The sequence below is a fragment of the Lates calcarifer genome, linkage group LG24 (genome assembly GCF_001640805.2).
Source record: "Lates calcarifer isolate ASB-BC8 linkage group LG24, TLL_Latcal_v3, whole genome shotgun sequence".
Classification (NCBI taxonomy): domain Eukaryota; kingdom Metazoa; phylum Chordata; class Actinopteri; family Centropomidae; genus Lates; species Lates calcarifer.
In genome coordinates this window covers 6,442,307-6,461,692 of record NC_066856.1, presented here as the reverse complement: position 1 = coordinate 6,461,692, position 19,386 = coordinate 6,442,307, and the positions used below count along the sequence as shown (strand labels likewise).

Here is a 19,386-nt window from a genome sequence, read left to right as displayed (position 1 = left end):
AGATTGGCATTAATTGCATGTTGAGTTGTTTGATCTGATATTCTCTGGTCCGAATGATCATTTTGCTAATTTTACACTTTATTTTATTATACAAAAGTTCTTGCACAGCTGCTTTCTGCCAAGACAAAATTAAACACTGATGGATATGACAAGTTTGGCTTATTGTGTTAAAAGATCTTAAATCAATCTTAAACCTCTGTATGCTTTAACCACATCTTGCAGTCTCCCTCAACAGACTGATACGACATGGCCATGACAGAAGCTTGCAAGATACCGTTGAACTCTGGAAAAAGTTAGTAAGCAGACCTTGATTAAAAACAGTTTTGTTAAATTACTATTCTGAAGCTCAAGGATGATCTCTGAGCTCTGCAACAATTGCAAAAATTGATGCAGAACATATGCTGACTCTGAGGGTTCCATGTAAAGTGCAGTGCATATATGTGATCTGTGGTAAATGGGCTAAAACATGCAAAGTCAGTTGCTTTATATAGTGGTATAGTATATAGTGATATATGTGGTGTTTAAAAACAAATGTCACATATGTATAAATGAAATGTAGCAGTGCATGTGTCGACATTTAAAATGTGTCACATCCTCCTCAGTGTGATTTTAAGTTCAGTAAGGAAGATCGCCTCCCTCACATTCCGCTTTGTTCCTCTGTGGGTTAATGTTGGTTATGTTCTCCTGATCTCTCCCTCACTTCCACTTCCCATACTGTGAAATCTCTTTACCAACAATTCCGCCATCACTATATCTGATCAATGATCTCGAGCCAAACGGTAACTGGAAGCTGTACTTTAAATATCAAGTACAATTCTGATGGTCTATTATGAGTAACATCCAGTCAGAAAGTCATTCAAAATCTAACAAAAAAAAAAATGATTTTAACAGTTGAATAGTTAGCATTGTAGTGGTAAATATTCACTTTTCTTTTGTCCTGTCACTCACAAGAGACGACTTTGATTCACTGTAAATTAGGAAAAAAAAAAAAATCAAGACTAAATCAGACTAAATCCCCACAGACTGAGGCTCATATCCACACTTTACGATCCATCTGCTAAAGCCTCTGTCATCTTTAGCTGCATAACTACATGATAACAGAAGGGTGGACTGTTTGTTGTGACAAAGACGTTTCTTTGCTCGTGATGTGGAGCAGACTGGAGATCTTTAAACGCGCCTGAGAAGTAGGCCAGTGGGATGAGGTTTGACAATTCTTTGATATGAGTTAGATCTGATTTCATTTGCACCCTGGGATGCAGGTGAGAAGTGTACAATTTACTGCTTATTAGCTCCGGGTGATGATGAGCAAATAATCAACTATGGACACAGAAAACAATACTCAACACATCTTTTATATCTCATAAAGTCATTATACTACCTATGATGTTTGTTTTTCTACTGCATCAGTCAAGTTATGGATGTGCAGATAGCAGATTGTGAACAGAAACCTGCTTAAGTCCCTATAATGCTGTAGTTTCCTGATCTCAGTCAGAATAACTCAGTTAGTTGTTTACACATTGTTTTTAAGGCACTGGGGATATGATGTTTGCATTCACAATGTGCAACTTAAGTGTTCCAAAACAGTATTAAACTTGCAAGACTTTGGGGGGAAAAAGATAAGGAAAGCCTCTCCATCATAAGTTCTAGAAATCCATGTTTTGGCACATTATTCCTTCTTCATGATAAAAGCCAACTATTATTTGGGTGATATAATATTACACACATTACATACTAGACAAAGCATATAATAAATATAACAGCAGAAGAGTGGAAAGACATCTTATAGAGTAAGTAATACATTTACAAAAATACACATTCTCAAAAATATCCTTCAAATCAATGTATAAAAAACAAATGAGCAATATAAAGAAACAAAACAAAATAAGAAATCATTTGAATACATATATACAGTTTGTTTGTTTTTTAAAGAAAGGAAAGGTTTACAGGAAAACATTATAATGGATCCCTGTCAATATCACATACGTATGCAGGCACATATTCAAAATTGAGAAAATTACAATGTCCATGATGATGTCCTTGGCTATAAATGACATCTTTATGGACTATTTCTGTGTTCATTATGACTGCACCATGATCCATGAAAAACAGAAACCTGTCAGTCAGATGATTGCTGGCTTTTATCTCTATTAAGTCATGATGTGCTGAAATGTTGATTTCTTGAACTTCAAAGAAAAAATGTTGCATTTGTGTGCATGAGTGTGCTGTCCCAGCCTTATTTATTTGGTGTGTATCTGGGGGTCAGGACGTCATGATGATACAGTTGTATGCAAAAGGTCGGGTACTCGTGAGCAAATTACATATTTTGTTGAAATTTGAGGTGAAAGTAAATAAACACAACCCAAGCTTTTCCTCAAATGTTAATGCACCGTTACTTTTTATTTCATGAAATTTGACTTTGTAGGGTATCCAAATTTTACTGGCGTTTTGAAGCCTTTCTATTCTTGATTTCATTTTCACCTTCCTTGCAAATTATTTCAAGTTCTTAGATAATTTTGGGTAACCTCATGCACATTTGTGTGACATTTCCATCCAGAATTTGCTGATATTAAATGGAATACATTCTTGCCACTATCCACACAATGTTTCCTGTGCAACTTGTTGCCGCACAAGCCCAAAGCACAATATTTCCACTCCCATGCTGAACAGTTGGCAATGCAGACAATGTTTGAGAATCAATGCTGCACAGTGGAACAACGCACCATCACTCCTAACCTTCCTACAGGTTCTTTGCTTTTCCTTTCTGCCCCGGAGACATGCCGTTTTATCTGCATCTATGTTTTCTTTGCAGGTCTTGCTTTGATCTTTCGGAGCCCATTGCTGTTGAGTGTAACACTGTTTGGAGATTCAGATAATTTATTATCTGTGCCCTTGTCACCAGCTAACAGTTCCTAATAGCAGTTCTCACCTTGCAAGAGTGAAATAAGGCGGAATGAGTTAAAAATTAAAGTAGGAGGGGGCCCAAATGTCTGCGCATACCACAATTACTGTTTTATTTTTTTCAACTTTTTCAAATTCATGGAATAAAAGGTAACAGTGGATTAACAGCAATGGTAATTATTGATTCCCATTTGCTGCGTGGGTTGTTTTTACTTATTCTCATTTTAAAAAAAAACAAAAAACAAAATGTGTCATTTGCCCAGACTTGTCCAAACTTTGAACTGTGAGTTTTCCATTACATCTCTATCTTGCAAGGCTGTAATTTATCAGATAAGGCTGATCTATCTTTATTTTGGGAATATTAATTTATTTATCTATTTATTTTATTTTTTGTCCTGCTAAACTGACTCTTTTTCCAGGAGAGATTATAAGATAATAGAGCAATTACTATGTCCCTGAACAAAACAAATTTCACTGCGTTCAGTCTTACATGATTAATATTGGACAGACTGCACATAAGAAACATCAATGATGAAAATAAGTGGAATGGAAAGCTGTGTACTCATCGGCTTACTTATCTCAGCATGGAAGTAAGTAATGTTTTCATCTACGCAGACACAGCACAGTGTATAAGTAGTCGTGTCTGTGTGTATGTGTATGTTTATATTCACAGGCTGTTACTTTTGCCATCTGCGCATCTGGGCATATTGAGCAGCATAAGACTGCCTGCTAACGTGCTGAACCTCTTCTAGCTCTGATTCATACATCTCCTCCTCCTCTTCCTCCTCTCCGTCTTCTTCATCCTCTTCCTCCTCCTCCAGTTCCTCCTCCTCCTCCATACCTCTCTGGCGTTGTAAGGTGCTGCGAGACTGCAAGTGAAATGTGGTTAGACCTGTCAGGTTCAATGAGTGATGGCTGCGGGACAGCAGTTCAAGATATGACCAGACCACAACTTAAACTGTCCGAAGGTAACGCTCTCACTCAGACACAGCAGTGATGACGCACTCACCCTCCTGTCTTTCTCTGTGAACTGGCTGTGCTGTTGTCTGTTGTTTTGGCTGATGGTAGAAGCCAGCATTTGCCTGAGGCTTTGTGACTTCGGGGAGGCCACAGGAAGACTTGGGTAGTGGTTCATGAGTGGAGACGAGTGGCTGCTCAGAGGAGTATCCAGGCGCCCAGTCAGAGTATCAGACATCTTGAGCCGTCCACTAAACAGCTGTAGAGAGACAGTGCCATGGTTATTCCAAAAACCTGATGATGAATTTTGAATATGGAATTATTTATTGATGAAATAAACATCAGCATTGTTAGAGTGGTCCCAGTTCATATGAAAAAGCTCTGTTCATCCAGCACTGTATCTGGGTCATGTTTTCAACACTGAAATGTGCCTACTGCCAACTTCCCCATCAAAATATTTTAAAGTAAATGAGGACTGGGGACCAACAATTTTAAGGGGGTCACATTTCTTTTAAATACTTCTTTGCTGTGATGCACACAACGAATTTCCATGCTGTGATATATTGCTATTTATACTATATATCTGTGATTTAACGGAACTTTAAGTAGTAGTTTAAATTCAGTGTTAAGTTTAGTTAATTTAATTTTACAGTGTACATGCAGGAAATTCCCAAGTTAAAAAACAAACAAATGAAACTAAAAAATCATGTCAATTTAAGAGAAAACAGGCCTTTTTCAAGATTTAAACATTGGTTCATTTAAACCTTTCTTGCAGCAGGAAGTAAATGAACCCTTGAAAATTAATTCAAACAATTATATGTCTCTGTCTGTGCAAAGGCAGTGTTACAAACAAACAAACAAACAAAAAACTGTGTTACTACCGATAGTCATCTTGAACTTAATTTACATGTTGAGAACAATATCATGATGTACAAATGTTATATAGTGGTAATAGTAGTACATCAGAATAAATGAATAAATAAAATACAAGTCCTAGGCATCCTTCTAGGTAATGGCTGAATCAGTGTCAGAATCATTGATGGCTGCAACAGTGACATTTACACATATAACAAGCACTTTCAGTTTGGTTCCAATATCAGATTCAATACTTTGGCTGACACTGCTGATGCAATCATACAGTATTTTGTTATCTGAGATTCATCTAGTGGTGATGGATCCTTTGGGACCAGAGGGACAAAGCATAGAGCCCCACCTGCTGGCCGTAACTTAGAAATAAACATAATTCTGGATAAATTCATGACAAAAATATATTTTCGGTTGCTGCTTATAATATTATAGGAATGATTTTAGTAAGTAAAGTATTTAGTAAAGTATTTCTTATTTATTTTTTTTCCTGCAGTTTAATGTCAGTGACTGGATGCAATTTATTTATTTATTTATTTTTATTTACGGTAATTATTTGTGTGTGTGTGTGTGTGTGTGTGTTTAATTGCACTTGGCTGGAGAAAGTACCACGTGGCGTGGGCTCCCAGTATCATGGCCGAAGTCAGTTTTTGCTCTTTACCACGAACTGTGAATTATCGCGCTGTTCAAATGTAAAAATCTGCCTCTTGAATATTTTAAAAGTTATATGCCTGTGTGCCCACCAGCCTAAGGACTTTTCTATAAACCAAACCACTGGTAAAGTAGCAGAGTCGATGTAGAGCAGCTCTCCAGGTAAGAACGGCTAACTGCTAGCTTGTTTAAGACTGCACCTTCTGCGCGTGTGTTCATTGCGAAACATCTTTCTTAGAGTAATAAGGAACCATCTAGTTAACACGGTAAAGTTAGGCTCAGCAGAGCAAACGTAGATATCCAAATCCACCTTTCATTTGGTCCTGACTGTCTATGGGGCATGTGGTCGTGTTAGCCAGTGATAAACACTGAAGCTAAGTCCCAAACAACCCACTGCTAGCCTGACTGTCGCTTTTTAGACATGACCACTTTCTTTTACAAACATAAACGCAACACATTGTTGTGTTTATACTCTCAGTGTAGAATGTGAAAGGTTGTGAAAATTAGTAGCAGTAGTAATGTCGCGAAATGCACTGTTGAAGACAACAATGCACACATTACCACCCTTCTGCAGAAGACACATTTAACTAGCTGTCCGCTATTGTCTGCTGTTCGGTGCTGAGCAGTTAGTGCACAATGCGCCTATCTTTACAGTTACATCAGTAATCACACAGAGTTATTGATTCAAGTGTTGTCTGTTGTATCATTGGCATAAGATACCTCCAGATCCTTTTGAATGTTCATTGCCTCCAGGTTGTGGTATGAGTGTGTGTAGACCTCCAGTGCTTTAGCATGGAAGAGCATCTCCACTGTGATGAAGTCTGTGAAAATCCTCTGCCAAAACACAAAACAAAGCCACGGTTGTTGTCAGTCAAACTGATGCTTTACCTGCTGGAGTTTTTAATGTGTGTGCTTGTGTATGATGGACTGACTTTGATATCCTCCAGTTTCTGTCTCTGGAAGTCAGTGATGGTCTCCTCTATTTGTCTGATGCTGCGCTGGGCATTGTTGGAAGCCTTCTGGGCATTTACTTCTGCCTGTCAGTGAACACAAAATGCAGTGACAAAGCTTTACCCCACTTTCTGTATGAGGCGCTTGAAGAGTTGGTGATGTGATGATTTTCATGAGATAGTCATGAGATAATCTTTTACTTTACCTGAGACTGGAAGTTCATGTCAAGAAAATATTCTGTAATTCTGTAAAGTTGTAAACATTTTAATGTGGTAACTACCCGTGAAAGTGTTTAATATAAAAAATGTATAAAATTTCTGTTTCAGCATGCACCAACATCTTCATTGAAGCTACATGATGTTTACACAAAGTTAAATACTACATGATTTTTATGGCATTATCAAATGGAAATCCTAGATATCTGGTATATCATTTTAGGCAAACAGATTTGGTATGCTGTGGAATCTTTACACTTAATGTTGGTTTCAACGGTGGCATGAGTTTGTACTGACTGACCTCTTGGTGGTTCATTGAGGATTAGTAAGTCAAAACAAATTTCTCATGAATATGTGGTGATGAGACAAGTCAAATGTACGTATGTGGAGGATACAATGCTCTGTCGATCTGCTGGGTTCCTCAGTCGGATTTTCTCCAGTTTCTGCAGGTCTTTCAGCTCTCTGTTCAGATCTATGTTGAACTTCTTCAGATCTGCCTGAATGGTAGATACACTGTCAGCTTACACAACACACCAAACAAAGGGCAGTCAGAAGTCACTGTCCTTAGGAGACAAAGACAGCACAGGTTGTGTGATCAGATGTTTAAAATGATCTATGCTTACTCATACATCCCCTCTCAAAGTGTTAATTATTAATCATGGCAGCAACAGATCATTAACACATGATGTTGTTGTGCTGATTAGGACCTGGTCTGAATATAAGACATTTTTTCTGGAAATGGTGAAAAGTGATCATGTATGTATTATGTATTATTCATATCATTAGTTATTATTTTTTCAGTGGCTCTTGTGTGTTGTTTTATTGGTTGTTTTCAGCCTGAATATTGCTAGACTAGTGTGTTTTAGAATTTTTACTTAATTAGCCTAGTTTAGCCAATTTCTAATGGTTTGTTTCAACATCCAACTGCAGAAACAGGACTGAATTATCTGTCAAGACTGCAAGAACTCACCCTTTTATTTTTGACTATGTCTCCATAGGCTTTTAGAGGAGCAACAACTCGTGTTTCCAGTCTCTCTACCTGCAACAAGAAAGCGTTCATCATGACAGCATGTGTTAAATAGTCTGATGCAGAAAATAGAGCACATGGATGCATGGATAACTACAGGGTCCCTGACCTGAGCCTGTCTGTAGTCCTGAACCATGGCCAGATCTTCTGCCAGGTTTTTCAGGCTGATCTGGAGCTCAGGGTCCTCTGTGCTGGCAAAGTCAAAGAGCTGAGCAACTAGCAGGTCTGCCTTGTCTCTGAGCTTGGCTGTCTTCCTGGTGTAGGAGCCCAGCAGGTAGCAGATTTCACCCATGTACTTCTCAGCGTGTTTCACTGTCTGCTCCATGCTCTTCGCCTGGGCATCCCTGCTAGAGCAAATCAACAGGGAAAAACACGGCAGTAGGACATGTTGTATTGCTGTTTGCTTTACAGCATGTTGGGAATAAACTAGTTTATTGTTTATTACTGTTCTTGCCTAAACTAACTTGCTGTTACTATCCTTTAAGTCAAATAGCCATGTTATCGTCTCTTTGGATTTGAAATATAAAAGCACTGATTCCTACCTGGACAAGAGGCTGTTCATGTTTGCTTTGTTGTCCTCTCTGCAGCTCCTCGGCTCTGTTGTTTGCCTACGCTGGGACTCACCTGCGCCAGGTAACAGAAGACTGTTGCCACGGTAACAACAAGAACAACAGATGCCAGTTCAGTAGCTGCAGTGGTGATGTAAGTGACGCTCTTTGCCACATGATGGCAGCAGAGCATTTATTGCCATCTACTGAAATTTATGTTACAAAGGGAACATTGTGTTTTGACATTGTCAGTGCATTCTCTGTATATTGTACACAGCTACCACCAGGTAGCAGAGAGAGCTCACCAAAACACGATACAGATATACAAGCAGTGGTTCATAAATGGTTATAAACGGTTGCTGAAGGATGTTGGACAGACATGTAAATCGTGTATATATATAATTGTAATGTTAGTATTCAGTGTTCAGACTGACTGAATTTCCTTTCTTTACCCTATCATTTAGACCAGTGTTATGTTTGAATTTATTTTTCGATTTACTTAAGTTTATTTTACGTGCTTAAAAAGGCAAAATATCCTGTGGAATACAAAGCTACATTTGAGTTATTTAAGCCCTACTGATATATGATGTAAAGTGATTTCCCTCAGTGCATGCCTGTCATCTACATAGCAATACTGCCACTTGCTGGTAGATTACTAGTACTACAAGCTAGAAAATAAGAATGATCACTCATCTTCTGTTGAATCCTCACGATTTATGATCTACTAATTCATGCATGATACATTTTGTATTACTATATATCTGATAAATAATGACCATAAATATGATTTTACCTTTTAGTATTGACTTTATGCATAGACGTTCAGTCCATTCTAAGCTCTAATTCAGTCAGTGTCTGCTGTCACCAGTGATAGGCACTATACAGCCCCAGTGAATTCCACTTCCCCATAGAAATAACCTTGAATGATCTTGCTGAATAAAGTAACATTCATAATTTGCAAATCAGTGAAAAGTGACAGCCACTTTTTATTCTGCTGTTGCATAATCAAATCTACGTCTTCTACCAGACAAACCACATTGAAGCTTTCTCTAGCTGCTCATACTTAGGGTTAGGGTTAGGCTGCTTCAGCTAAATGATGATCATGTTTGGAAGAAAGGCATGAATTCGAATGGTGAGTAAATGGCCTAAAATGCACTGTGGCAATCACTTATATCTAACAATGATATTTTGTCACCACAAAAGCAATGTGCTGATTTTAAATGACTATAGTACTCAATACACATATTTCAAATATCACTTAACAGATGCATCTAAATTCAGGCGGTACTATGAATTTAATCCATTGTTGTATCCATCAAGTATCAGGAGGCTAATATAGGGTAAAATATGTTTCATAATACAGAACTCACATGTACGATTTTTTTCCATGGGATGTGAAGGCAGCAGAAGCGCTGCCCCCTGAGGGCCAGCTTGCCTTTCTGCATTCAGGTTGGAGACACACAGAGACACTGCTTGCACAGGGTCAAGGTAAGCCCCAACACTTTCATTTTTGATGAACTGAACTTCTCAAAGTGTGTGTGATAACATAAACGTTGTTATGCTCTTGGTCTCTTAAAGAACATTTTGTTTTATATGAATGATCAAATAGGAGCCAGACTTATTCAGCTAAAAGTTTACTTGAGTATCCAGGAGAGAGTTTCAATCTTTTTCAGCACAATGAAAAAAGTAATTAAAAAGTTAAGGATGAAAATGAGATGCTAGAACTGTATAGTATACATTTTTATGCATATCTCTTCATATTTTTTTTCTTAAACTATTCTAAAATATTGTTTCTTTTTTTGAAAAAGCAAAGCAGATGTTGCACTGTTTAATTCCCCTTTGTTTTTCTGTTTCAATCAGACCTATATTGAACCACCAGTTTCTTCCCAAACAGAAGCTAGACTTCTGGTTTCACATCGAGCTGTTGGTTTGTTATCTTTTGTGAGGGTGTTAAACTCTGTAGCAGACTGATTATGCTGCAGAGCTCATGACAGTGTGCCAGCCTCTGTCCAGCCTGGCCCCTGCTGTCTGTAAAAAGATAATGTCAGCCAGTGAATCAGCTGCACGTTGGAGGTCCACATTGACTTCTTGTTTATACTCACGGCATGCCACTTGAAGGCTTTTCCCCTTTGCTATGTGTTAATGTCATTCCTGTTTTAGTAATGAAATGACTAAGTCGTATCATAGTCTGTTCCATCTTATTCTATCTGTATATGAATTATATGTAGAGCAACTGAGCTGTTTCTGTTTCTACAGTTTTCCTCTGTTCTTTACTGCTTCCTTTTTTTAAAAACAAAAACTTTTGTCAGCTATAATTTTTCTGCTTGCAACAATCTTATCACAGAATGGGGAAGATCAGTAGCAGCAAGTGTTCCCTAGATAGCTCTACATATTTCAAAGGCCATAAAGCACACTTAACTAATCACATCTTAAATTATGAATATAATATTAACAGCCCACTTAAGATTACTAGAAGCCACCTAGATGTCCCCAAGACATGTTGTACACACTGTGGTGGCAGCAACACCACACCTACCAGAACTCCTGATAAGCACAGGAAGAATACACATGTCAAATAACATGACAAAGCAAAAACATAAGAGGAACAAAAATGAAATATATCTCTATACTATTAAGCTAGATAAAAAGTTAACATATGATATATTTCGTTAATAAAAATAGGTCTACCCAAGAGTAATGGGCCTATAAAATGTAGTCAGGTTAATAAGCTTTCCTTTGTTCACCTCAGTTCATACAGTGCTATGCTATGCAATGCCTTTATATATATATCATTATTAAAAGGTTACTCTTTTATTGTCCACATGATATATAAGGAGGTTGGCTGTTAGAAAAGAAAAAATTAATAATTGTGTGAACAAATGTGAAACAACCTCTTGTTTTTCTGGAGAAGATGATCTCAGAGGAGTGGGGAGAAAATTTGGGGATTAAGTATCTTTACAGATCCTGTTTCCTGTGATTCTCTGTTTTTGCTGTAGGCATCAGCAATGTGGAGTTCATTCCTCCTCCTCCTGGTATTGTTGACTGGGTGTGTAAACCCAGTCATAGGGTACAGTGATGGGAAGGTGAGTATAGCCTGTGGAGACATGGTGCCTCAGCATGGTTACGATCCCAGCCCAGAGCCGCCTCCATACACCATCACTGTAGACAAATCCACATTCAGTCCCGGTGACAACATCACAGGTAGGCTGTTAAACTTTAGTTTTACAGGATGTTATAGTGACCCATCACCTCCCCTCATCTCTTTTTTCCCTTATTCTTCATCTACAGTATCTCTGCAAGTGGCTCCCTCTCACCCCACGTTCTTCAAGGGGTTCCTGATTGAAGCTCGGGATGCTGGGAAATTGGACTACCCAGCAGTGGGATCCTTCTTTCTGACTGACCCTCATCAGTCTCAGCTGCTACAGTGTGGTCACACTCAGGTATACTCATACATATCAGTGTTTTAAATATTTCTCTTAACCACCTTTTACACCACTATACCTCCTTTCCTGCTGTCTTACATACATTTCTATAGTACTTCCTTCAGTTCTCTCACACTTTTTAATACACATCCAACACTTTTAACACAATTCAACACCACCTCCAGATGTTTCAATTTAAAAGCCTACCAGGAAAGGCGAAGATTATACCCTCTGAGCCACTGGGAAGTTTTTCAAGTGAAACACCAGCGTGAAAAGTGCTGAATTTTATAGATAATACAACAACAAGAAAAGAGGAATTAGAAAAAAAATGGAGCCAATAAAGTTGGTATTTAAGAAAAGACATTTTCTGCTGCACACACTGGTGCAGACATCTTTTACAGGCTGTGTAATACTCGTCTCTTATTCCTCATGATGATTACTTACTGCATGTAGGCATGAGCTAAACCAGGTATGGTAAGAAGCTATCATCCTGCCAGGCCTTGGCATACCTCAGTATGGATCAGCGTTATGTGTTTAATGAGGTTGTTCTTTGTGTGTGTGTGGTGCTGTGAATCCCTGTCATTTGAAGGGATCTGGGGTGAGCCACAAGGCAGGCACAAAAAAGACTCAGGTTCAGGCTGTGTGGGCATCACCAAACAACCCTCCACAAAGAGTCCAGTTTCTGTGAGTATGCATCACACGTAAGTTTGAGAGCACGATTGCACTGAGACCTACACTCAAAGGGTTTTCCAACAAACAGAATGTAAAAACCATGAATGGAACCTGCTGTCATCCCAAATTTGCTGCCAGGTCTTGTTATATTGGTTCGTGAAGATGGAAAAGCAGACACATGGTGTTTTCCCCCCATGTGTCATTCTTAAGTATCTCAGTATCTCATGGTGTGCTTGATTTGTTGTCGTAGTGTGACAGTGGTGCATGAGTACAAGGTATATTGGGTGAAGATTGCAGGTCCTGTGGTGACTCTGAGTGGAGTGACTGCTGCTCCATCCACTGCTGTTCCTGCTCAAACCACCAGCTCCACCGCTCTGTCCACACCGGTAAGTGTCTAACATCATCACTGGGACAAACAATGATAATTCCAGATCTTTAATTTTATTTCATTACCTACCTAATCCAAATATGATAAAATACAGTCCAAAATAATAAAAACTATAGCCTAGAAATGAATATAGGCTTCCCTCACGTGACATCTATCATGCACATAGTTGCAATTTTATCCATCCAGGTTTTGATGTATCTGTCTCTGATATTTCTACCTCTACCTACCTAGGTGACTGGAATTTAGTATATGGTGCAAACAACTTTTAAATATACCACCAGGAACCATGTCCTTGTTACTTTAGGTACAACACCTTTCCCTCACCACCACAACGCCTCTCATCTTCCCTCTCAGTTTAGCTCAGTGGAGTGCAGCCAAAGTAAATCTTGCCTCAGAGACCCAGTGGGATGTGACCCAGAGTCAGATCCCCGCTGCTTCTTCCTGTCCTTTACCGCTGATGAAGCAGGTGGGAGTGTGATGTTTGAAGTCAGCGGGCCTGCTGAGGGTTACATGTCCATCGCCCTGTCTCTGGATAAATGGATGGTGAGTTTCATCATGAAATGTACTTTTTCAATCAGTGCTGTTACCACTGAAAACCTTATACATTATGTTCTGTCCAAAAGGCAGAACACTTGTAATACCCAGGAATCCTTGCTTGCGTTAATCAAACGGGTGATGTATGATGCCTCGTACTGAAGGGCAGAAAGAGGCAAAGTATAAAATAAGAGTCCAGTCTTCGCTTGATATTCCAGTACCACTCATTTCAGCCTATTTACCTCAAATGACATATTCCATCCATAAGTACTGGCATGTTTTCCAAAGCAACTTATAACATTTTATGTATGTAGTTATGTATGTTATGTATGTAGTGCTGTCATGAAGCGTTGTACTAAAACTATGGGGGACTTTATAAACACTCCCACATTATTCACCCACTGTGGATGAGAACACTCTCAAACATGAAACTGAAAGTCAGCATTTTAATCTCATAAGCACATATTCATTTCAAACCCAACATGCTGGATTATTGAGCAAACACAATGAAAAGCATTGCGATGTAGATTTAGATGTAGACTGCATATCATAAAAAACAAAAATGAAGCAAAACAAGAAATCTCAGCTGCACCTTGTGATGTTTATTAGCAGATGGAGTTTGTTCAGTTGTCATGGAGATTCACTTCTTGTCACGTGACCAAGGTTTGGAATTTTGCTAGTGAAAACTTTAAAAAAAGAAAAAAAAAAGATTTAACTTCAGGGCTGACAGGAATCCCATACTGGATTTGCACTGACTGTAGGAAAAGTGTAAATTTGTTTTTGGATCTTGTAGTTTAACAGAGAGCTAAAAGACAAAATAAAAATGTGGGGTTGTGTGCAACAGTGGAGGACATGACATGTGTATCAGTGAAACAGCAAGAACCCTGGACATGTGCCTGCATGAACACAGGCAACATCAGGTGTCTGCAAACACCAGAACAAAACCACTCGCAGCACCCACTGGGAAGCAGTCAAAGGTCATGTAGCAAGAGTCGGTAGACAGCCAAAGAAAGATAAAAAGAGAAGTTTTTCATCACACCAGAGAGCATCTTTGAACATAGACAGAGGTTACTATCTCCACCCTTACGGTATATAACCAGAATGTAAGTATGGAAATATTTCTGCACTTGTAGGGGAATGATGACATCTATCTGTGTGTGAAGGATGGAGGCAGAGTTACAATCAGTGCTGCATATGTGTCTGGACGAACACACCCTGAGCTGGCAACAGAGGTACACTCTGATCCCACCCTGGTCATCATCAACATATGGTAACAGTGGCTATATGGTTTAACACCGAGATTTGAGTACTGACCTCTTTGTTTCCAGGAGGCTCTGTGGGGTCAGGCCTGGAGGCTGGCCGACGGGGTCATCCAGTGTCGTTTCCATAGAAACATCCTCATACCTAACAGGTTCAACTTAAACCAGAGCTATTTCCTGTTTCTTGCACATGGTAGATCTCACCAAGGTAAGACACTATGAAACCCAGTGTTGAATAGTACGTGTTCAGTATTAAATAAATAATTCAGTTAGTATGAAATAGATAATCGACTGAAAGCATTATGTAAAATATATAAATAAAACAATAATTAATGAAATAATTAAAGAAATGATTAAACTCAATACATCAAAATGAAATGTTACGTAAAGTCAAGTAGTGTGAAACCTGTGTTTAACTCTGTACATGTTGTAGATAAGGTAGACTTGTTGACTTGTTCAGTTTTAGCACTGACCTTCTGAAAGTTGTTCATTTGAGTTCCATACTCCCATTTTTATATTGAGCTGTCTCGGTCTGATTCTGCTGTATTCATGGAAACACTTTTAAGGCTGAGGTGACTTTGTTTGTTCACACCTCGGGTCATGGGTATTTAAATCTGACAAGTCATGCCTTCAGTGGGAATACTTGCATGAGTCACATAGCTGAGAATAGCATACATTGCTTCCTCTCTAACTACTGCTGGAAAACAATGGCACACTGACTAAAATATTAATAGTCTTGTGTTAAACTTTCTGTGTATGTAAAATGAATAGTAATTACCTGTACACTTGGTGCAGATTCCATGTTATCAAATCTTTGTCCTCCACAGGTGAAATCCACAGACATGATCGTCAGCCTCTCATCTCCAACATTCAGAAGTTGATCACTGGACCTCCAGAGGATCTAAGTGGCTCTCGCTCGCCCCTGCTGATCAAGTTCCATGGTTGGTTGACAAACACTTTCTGATATATAGGTTCAGTGGATCTGTATATTAACAAGACTATTAGTCTAAAACTCTGTAAATCTAAAGATTAATGCTGGCAGGATCATTACACGACCTCACAGTGCCATATCATAAAGAGCTAGACAATCTGAAAAAGGTACTGCAGTCTTTGTATTCTTAGAACTATAGGGGGGGAAATGTATTTCCCTGAGGGTATTATTTACATATTTATTTATTAATTTATCAATTACTTCATTCATTCATTCATTCATTCTTTGAGCAAGCTGCTATTAGTGAGACCATTTTACCTGTGATCCAGTAGGATTACAGGTAAAATTAGTGGATTTAAGATTTGCTTTCACCCTGGGCAAACATATTATCATTCCAGACAGAAAGTAAATATCTGAGATGATGAAAATTATTTTGAACATGCCACCGGGGGCTTGATAAGTTGGCATGATGTATTATGTTTTCCATTTGCATACAGAACATTATGTGACTGAATTACAGACTAAATTATGGAATACTAAGATCACAAATAGGTCTAATCATATGATTGCCTCTCCTACATGTAAAGCTGGATTTATGGTTGAAGCAAGGGGTTAACAGGAATCCACCATTTACACCAATAACATAGATTTCAATGTAGTTTTTGATAGATTTGGTTTTTTACCTTAAAGTTAGATTGCACCTGCTGATGCCATAATACATAGATGTATTGTGTGTGTGTTATAAAGTGATATTGTGCATCTATATTTGCCATAGTAACTATCATTTTCTGATGCTGATATAAAAGGCAGTGAGAAGTTCCATCATGTTTACTGTTACCTGCTGTGGAGATAACTGTTATGAACAGGGGTTTTGCAGTTTATATATCTTTGTTAGATATGTGCAACTGAAAAGTTCATGTTGTCTTTCTTCTCAACAATCTCTACCACCATCAAACACTTGTCAGAGTCACAATGACAATAACAGCTTCCAAACGTGGGATACGCTCTGAAATACATTGAATTGAGCTGAGCAATCACAGTTCTTATTTTCCCCATGTGATATGTCTGTAGCTGCTGTAACTCCAATTTGTGGTAACATTTTTGGAGAGACACACATCAGCTACATTGTAGCCTAGTACTGTGTATGGCTGCTATGTGCATAGACTACATAGTTAAGACATAACCCTTAAAGCAGAAGTATAAATCAACCTTAACAATAAAAAAATATTAAAGAATATATCTGTAAGAACAAATGAAGACAAACAAACATGAGAGTTTGGACCAAATATGAGTGCTTTTTGGGATCAAACAGACATTTAACAGCATTTTACACATTAGCAACGCACATTTACTAATTCATATATTTCAGCTGTTGGCTCCAAACATCTACAAATCAGTTTATAGTTCTTGTGGTTTGTCCTCTCAGGTGTGTTAATGCTTACTGCCTGGATGTGGACAGTGAGCACAGCCATCTTTATTGCTCGCCACTACAAACACTTTTGGCCTGACACAACTCTGCTGGGACAAAGGCTGTGGTTTCAGGTGAGAGCACCAATATATGTTACAATGACAATAACAGTTTCCAAACATGGGATACACTCTGAAATATATTGAACTGACGGAATAGTTGATTTATTTTTCATTCTTTGTCTCCTGTGGACATAACACTATGGTGGTCCGTCTTCATCTAGTATTTAAATAGTACCCGTTCCCTCCTCCTTCCCTTTTTATCTCTGCAGCTCCATCGAACTATGATGGTCTTGGCTGTGGTCCTAACTAGTGTTGCCTTCACCCTGCCTTTCATATACAGGAGGGGATGGAGCAAGGTAAGAGTGTGTTGTGTGCATGCATGTGTGTGTGTTTGTACCCCCTCCATGCTTGTCCACCTGTCCCTCCATCTGTCTAACCGGTTCTTAGCGTTTCTAAATCTTTTGCTGTGTATCTTTGTGTCAGTCCCACACAGGCGTCTCCAAACAACAACTCATTGTGCCATCATGGCTTGTTCTTGTGTTTTTGGATCTCAGGCTGTGTGTGTTTATATAGATTTGTACTGCAGAAAATAGTAGGAAAGTTGTAAAACATGAATCTACAGAAACTACACCTGACCTCCTACGCTTTCCTGTAGAGTCTCTCACAGACCAAAATGTCAACACACTGCACCCTGAAAATCTCATTACATAATAGGTCCTGATATTTGCTCTGCACATGCATTTTGAAATGAGATTAATCTTTTTCTTTTTAAGGATCCCAGTAGCCCTCCCTTTAGCTCCACCCTCAGGACAAAATTTACATTTGCTGTCCCACAGCTGGTAAGGCTGTAACGGTGCATTCACACACAGATTCAAAGAGGCAGCCTGTTTGTCATAAGAGAGAGGCTGAATAGTAGCTTACATATTGAATATTTTCTCACATTGCCTGTATACTAACGCAGTGTCATTTTCCATCCACAATGAATGGCATCCTAACATGTTTGAGTCTATATGTGTGAAATTAGATAGATAAGTGATGAGCTTTTTGGTACTTGGTCTTAAACCCCAACACTGGACAAATGAATATTTTAATCTCAAAATGGCACAAATGGCATAAAGTTAAAGGATCACAAAGTTACTGCAATTCATCCTGAGGGGTTCATGGCTATGTCTATCAAATCATCTGACCTTTGTAATGTTTATTTCTTAGTTTGTGACGGTATTATGGTGAGGTGCTGCTTGTCTGACTACCATGATGACATAATTATTGGTTAGCCTGAAGGTACTCTTTTCTTCAGTAGACTTCATTTGTGTTGAGAAGAGCAATTCTGTAAATTAGCGTTTTCAGCTGTGAATGAACTGGTAGCTAACACTCTTCCTATGTGTTCCTTGAGCTGCACTGCAGTGTGTATGTGTGTGAATGACTCAGTCATGTTAATCACATGCTGCTTTGCGGTGTGAGTGACACAGTGTTGAATCAATCCAAGCATTTGTTCACTCTGACTCACCACAGAGGCTGCCACTTTCAGGACAGACGCCAACACAATAAATTTGTTGGTGTCTCCAGGTTACATCTATAGTTTTTTCCTCTGGCTGACCCTGACAATTGTAAATATGACGGGAGTGTGTTATACATGTAGGCATGTGGTGCCTCTTATGAATGTGGTGGCTGGAGCAAAGGTAGTAACAGACACACAGCATGAACTCATTCTTCATTCAGGATGAAATGATTGGCTGAAATGTAAAAAATAAAAATAAAAAACTAAGAAAATTCTGCTTCTGGTAGATGAGGTACATCAGAAAAAAATATATTAAAAGGGGAATTTAGTGTTGATGGTAAAAGTGCAGAGAGTGGAAATGCATGGAAAGTAATTGCAATCAAAATCACTGGCAGCTCATTTGTTGTTCTAAGCTAACAGATAGCAGCAGCTGCAAATACAAGGCTAAAACTTTTTGACAGTACTATAAATTATCACCTTAGCCAACATACTTTTCTTCATGACCACTGGTACACTGCAGCTTCCAAAACATGTCTCAGATGTTCTTTCCTCTTTTTTGTATTGTAGCCTTCAATTAAGGATCTATTGTCAACCATCTTCAGAAACCTCTGAACCTATCTTACTGTAAATCTAAGAGCATTTTTAGTCAAGATATGTTTGATAAAGAGCATTTATTCTTAAGCCTTTCACTTTAAGCACAAATCTCACTTTAAGCAGAATAATAAATACTAGCCCAGGTTACACCTAAGGATCTGAATGACATGTATACCCGGAACATAAAAGCTGTTATTTTCAGCTCCTTGACTTTGATACTGTATGTCTATCATTCTGCCCCCTCACCCTGTTGCCTGTGTTTTGCAATGGCCTCTAGGTGTCTGTCTTTCCCCATGACATACCATTAGGATATACTGACTGAATCTAGCACCAGTAAATGATAAACTACCACTCTAACATGATTATGACTCTGTCTGAGTTTGCTCTTCACTCAGTGTCAGTGCTGTATTCTCTTGTTCTGTTACACAGTTAAATGTATTACTTTTGGTCTTCACTTACAGTGCTTAAGTAGCTGTGAGAGTGCCAGAGTGTGGGGGATTCCAGAAC

At 38.6% G+C, this 19,386-nt stretch overlaps 2 protein-coding genes across 5 annotated transcripts in view; one reads left to right on the top strand and one right to left on the bottom strand.

Moving 5' to 3' along the window:
- Positions 1 to 3,354: 3,354 nt before the first annotated feature.
- LOC108898780 (CBY1-interacting BAR domain-containing protein 2) lies at positions 3,355 to 8,125 on the bottom strand. The gene is made up of 9 exons (XM_051066927.1): positions 8,119 to 8,125; positions 7,673 to 7,959; positions 7,507 to 7,575; positions 6,932 to 7,033; positions 6,527 to 6,532; positions 6,303 to 6,407; positions 6,091 to 6,204; positions 3,908 to 4,114; positions 3,355 to 3,767 (listed from the first exon to the last, which is right to left on the bottom strand). The coding sequence occupies exons 1-9, from the start codon at positions 8,123 to 8,125 to the stop codon at positions 3,576 to 3,578; spliced, it is 1,089 nt and encodes a 362-aa protein (XP_050922884.1). The 3' UTR covers positions 3,355 to 3,575.
- Positions 5,325 to 19,386, top strand: part of frrs1b (ferric-chelate reductase 1b) — a 62,596-nt gene continuing 48,534 nt past the window's right edge. For all 4 annotated transcript variants that reach the window (XR_001963478.2, XM_051066724.1, XM_051066723.1 and 1 more), the window contains exons 1-13: positions 5,325 to 5,532; positions 8,151 to 8,265; positions 9,512 to 9,599; positions 11,108 to 11,312; positions 11,400 to 11,551; positions 12,123 to 12,217; positions 12,456 to 12,591; positions 12,948 to 13,136; positions 14,261 to 14,359; positions 14,456 to 14,594; positions 15,214 to 15,327; positions 16,744 to 16,859; positions 17,057 to 17,143. Coding sequence is in view for 3 of the 4 variants with exons in the window: in XM_051066724.1 (XP_050922681.1) it covers positions 8,264 to 8,265; positions 9,512 to 9,599; positions 11,108 to 11,312; positions 11,400 to 11,551; positions 12,123 to 12,217; positions 12,456 to 12,591; positions 12,948 to 13,136; positions 14,261 to 14,359; positions 14,456 to 14,594; positions 15,214 to 15,327; positions 16,744 to 16,859; positions 17,057 to 17,143 (1,422 nt within the window). In the remaining variant the exon portion in view is untranslated. The remainder of the gene's footprint in view (positions 5,533 to 8,150; positions 8,266 to 9,511; positions 9,600 to 11,107; positions 11,313 to 11,399; positions 11,552 to 12,122; positions 12,218 to 12,455; positions 12,592 to 12,947; positions 13,137 to 14,260; positions 14,360 to 14,455; positions 14,595 to 15,213; positions 15,328 to 16,743; positions 16,860 to 17,056; positions 17,144 to 19,386) is intronic.